The sequence below is a fragment of the Priapulus caudatus genome, unplaced genomic scaffold, assembly GCF_000485595.1.
Source record: "Priapulus caudatus unplaced genomic scaffold, Priapulus_caudatus-5.0.1 Scaffold375, whole genome shotgun sequence".
NCBI classification, from domain to species: Eukaryota; Metazoa; Priapulida; class Priapulimorpha; order Priapulimorphida; family Priapulidae; genus Priapulus; species Priapulus caudatus.
Window position 1 is genome coordinate 128,362 of NW_014577436.1, and position 3,165 is coordinate 131,526.

The 3,165-nt window shown below is 49.5% G+C and overlaps 1 protein-coding gene across 1 annotated transcript in view; it reads right to left on the minus strand.

Annotated features, from left to right (window-relative positions):
- Positions 1 to 1,625: 1,625 nt before the first annotated feature.
- LOC106809680 (transcription factor 15-like) overlaps positions 1,626 to 3,165 on the minus strand; it is a 13,374-nt gene continuing 11,834 nt past the window's right edge. Inside the window, exon 2 of the mRNA XM_014812850.1 lies at positions 1,626 to 2,872. Within this exon, the coding sequence (XP_014668336.1) occupies positions 2,864 to 2,872 (9 nt within the window). The 3' untranslated portion in view covers positions 1,626 to 2,863. The remainder of the gene's footprint in view (positions 2,873 to 3,165) is intronic.

Sequence of the window (3,165 nt, forward strand, 5' to 3'; positions counted from 1 at the left end):
TACTCGTCGTCCTTCCGTCCGCGCGCTCTCTCTCTCTACTCTCTCTCTCTCTCTCTCTCTCTCTCTCTCTCTCTCTCTCTCTCTCTGGTACGAACGGTAGGTAGTATAACCTACCGTTCCGTACCACACACACACACACACACACACACGCACACGCACACGCACACGCACATGCACACACACGCACACGCACACGCACACACACACACACACACACAGAGCGAGAGACGCATGCACACACGCGCACGCGCTCACACCCGCACTCCTGTGCGTGTATCTATTTATTAGCCGACTGGAGTCAATCCGCTAAAGTCGCCGAGTATCAAACACTGAGGCAGCCGCGGCGATAGTCTCTAAAACTGCATTACAAGCCACTAAATACCGCATAAATATTATCAGGGGTTTCATAATATAGATATTATAACACTCCAATATTATGACACACCTGATAATATATTATTATATCTAATCAGATATATTCTATAATATATTAATATTGTGTGGTAACAGGCAATTTCCTATTGATTCGGACTGCGCTTTGGTCAACAATTTCTATGTACCAGTTAGCATAGGTGCGGGGAGGCGCCATGGCAGACAACAACCAGCAACACAAACTCGGAATCAGTCTACTGCCTGACGTAACTGGAGAACTAGCAAGCGGGTTAATATTGACTTCAGCTAATTATGGCTAATTAAATTAATCAACTTCCTAATTGCATCTCGTGCGTTTTCAACCGGGTGTGAGTTCGTTCGCTTAGCTCGTTAGTTTGAGCAAGTCAATATTCCCCCTTCGATTGTATCGTGTGACATGAGAGTGATCGTGACCGTTATCGTGTGCAGATGAGCTAAAACATTGCTCACTGCACTGTGGAGTTAGGCTTGGAATTAGTTTTTATAAATGTGTAAAACTGTGGGTTAAAATTAGTTTGAGGGGTATAATTAATATGAGTCGTAATGAAAGGGTTAAGGTTCCACAATCCTATTCATAGCCCTAACCCTAACCCTATTCCTAACCCTAACTCTATTCCTAACCGTAAACCTAAGCCTAACCTAACCCTTACCCTTACCCTAACCCTAACCTTAACCCTAACCGTATCCCTAACCCTAACCGTAACGCTAAGGATAAAGCTGTACATACCTAACTGTAACCCTACCCTTGCCCTGACCATTACCCTATCCCTACTTCTAACCCTAACCTTTACATTACTTTATCTGTTTGACTCTATCCCTTATCTTATCTCCATGGTGAGCTATGCATCCCCTGGGTCATCACACTGTCTTATTCGCACTCCGCGTGATTTTCAGTCATCCTCAGTGCGAAATGCAAAAATGAAGCTGGCAACTAATTGGCAATTAGCACACTCATGGCGAAAGTAAACAAGCACGCCGGTGAAGACAAACACGCGGGACGGACACTTGATATCTGTGTGAGGTGAACGCCTCAGTGTCTTTCCCTCGCGCGCTCTCGCTCTCTAACTCTCTCTCTCTCTCTCTCTCTCTCTCTCTCTCTCTCTCTCTCTCTCTCTCTCTCTCTCTCTCTCTCTCTCTCTCTTAGCCACACATCAGCACGCTATTCACGTAAACATAGAGTGAGTGAGTGAGTGAGTGAGTGAGTGAGTGAGTGAGTGAGTGAGTGACTGAGTGAGTGAGTGAGTGAGTGAGTGAGTGAGTGAGTGAGTGAGTGAGTGAGTGACTGAGGAAGCGGGCGCGTGGGTGGGTTGGGTGATTTGATGGGTGGCTGGATATCTGGATAAGTAAAGAAATGAATGAATTCAAGCCCCATGCAGGGATTTGAAGACCGAAGCAGGCAGGAACAGGTGTTAGTGCAGTCAGAGTCTATTAACGTTAATCTTTACATTTGACATCTTACGTTTGTTATATGTTTCCCAGCGCGCGCACTTGCGTTCGTAGAGAATCGCGTTTCTAAATCGTAGGCGAAGACACTTCTACTACTGCTGTTATTGTCGATCAGAAATGGGATGTGTGCGTGCACGGCGTGCACACGCGAACGGAGGGATTGAGTCCGCTCGCTGGCACGGCTGGGCGCGTCCGTGAGTCAGGGATGCGGCGAGCGGCGGCTCTAAGAATCTGTTATCCATTTGGTTGTAATAAAAGCCGAGATGCGCGGGTTTTTTCTCCGCCAGCGATGAGGCACAGCCGCGCGCGCGCCCTTCATCGAACACGCATATCGTCTGCTGCTGTTTTGTAGGCGCGCGGTGACGCGGTGCGGACCTGTACTCACGCAGCCGCCTCACCCACCGAGGATGAAGCCTCCAGCGAACGCTTATCTCGCTCCCCGCGCTTCTCACTTCGGAATGAAACCAGCCTACGCGTCCCTCTCTCTCGAAGTTGACTGCCTTTCAAAACGCACCTCTCGCTTTCAGCTTAAATTCGCCTTTCGTAAGGTCTCTCATAAAGCGTCCTTCGTTTAGAGGCTTTCGCTCCCCAGGTTTCATGCCTTTTGACGTCTCTCCAGGCTGCAGTATCTCGGTAGTTTCAGTATATTGCTTCCCGTCTCGGACCGACTTATTCCGATGTGGGTTGCATTCGACGCAACCTCTAAGGTTCATTTCCGTGTCCCGAGGGTGGCGAAGGTCGTTTGTTTGCTTCGTCGTCGTGGAGACGCTCCCGTCGCTCGCGCAGCCTCGTTTCGGTGCAACTTTTTCCTCGTTTCGTATGCGCAACTTTTCGTCGGTGTCGATTTGTGAGCGCATTCGTCTACCCTGCAGGCACCAGCGCGCTGTGCAGCTTCGGGCATCGATACCCTAGCGCGATGATCGCGCTGGATTGAGTATCGAGAGAGTAGAGACTTCACACGACTGGGTCGGATGTATGGCAGTCCAACGGCAGCGTCAGTCACCGCCTACCGTCCCTGCAACAGATAAGTTAGATCTCGTAAACATAGTGCTTAGCTGGTGTATGACAGTTGCACTGCTCTGCTCTTTACCACGCTCCCTCTCACACACACGGGCAGGAGCGCATGCACGCATGCACGCACGCACACATGCAGATACAAACACACACACACACACACACACAACACACACACACACACACACACACACACACACACACGACACACGCACACGCACACGACACACACACACACACACACACACACACTACGACACACACACGACACGACACACGACACTACACACGACC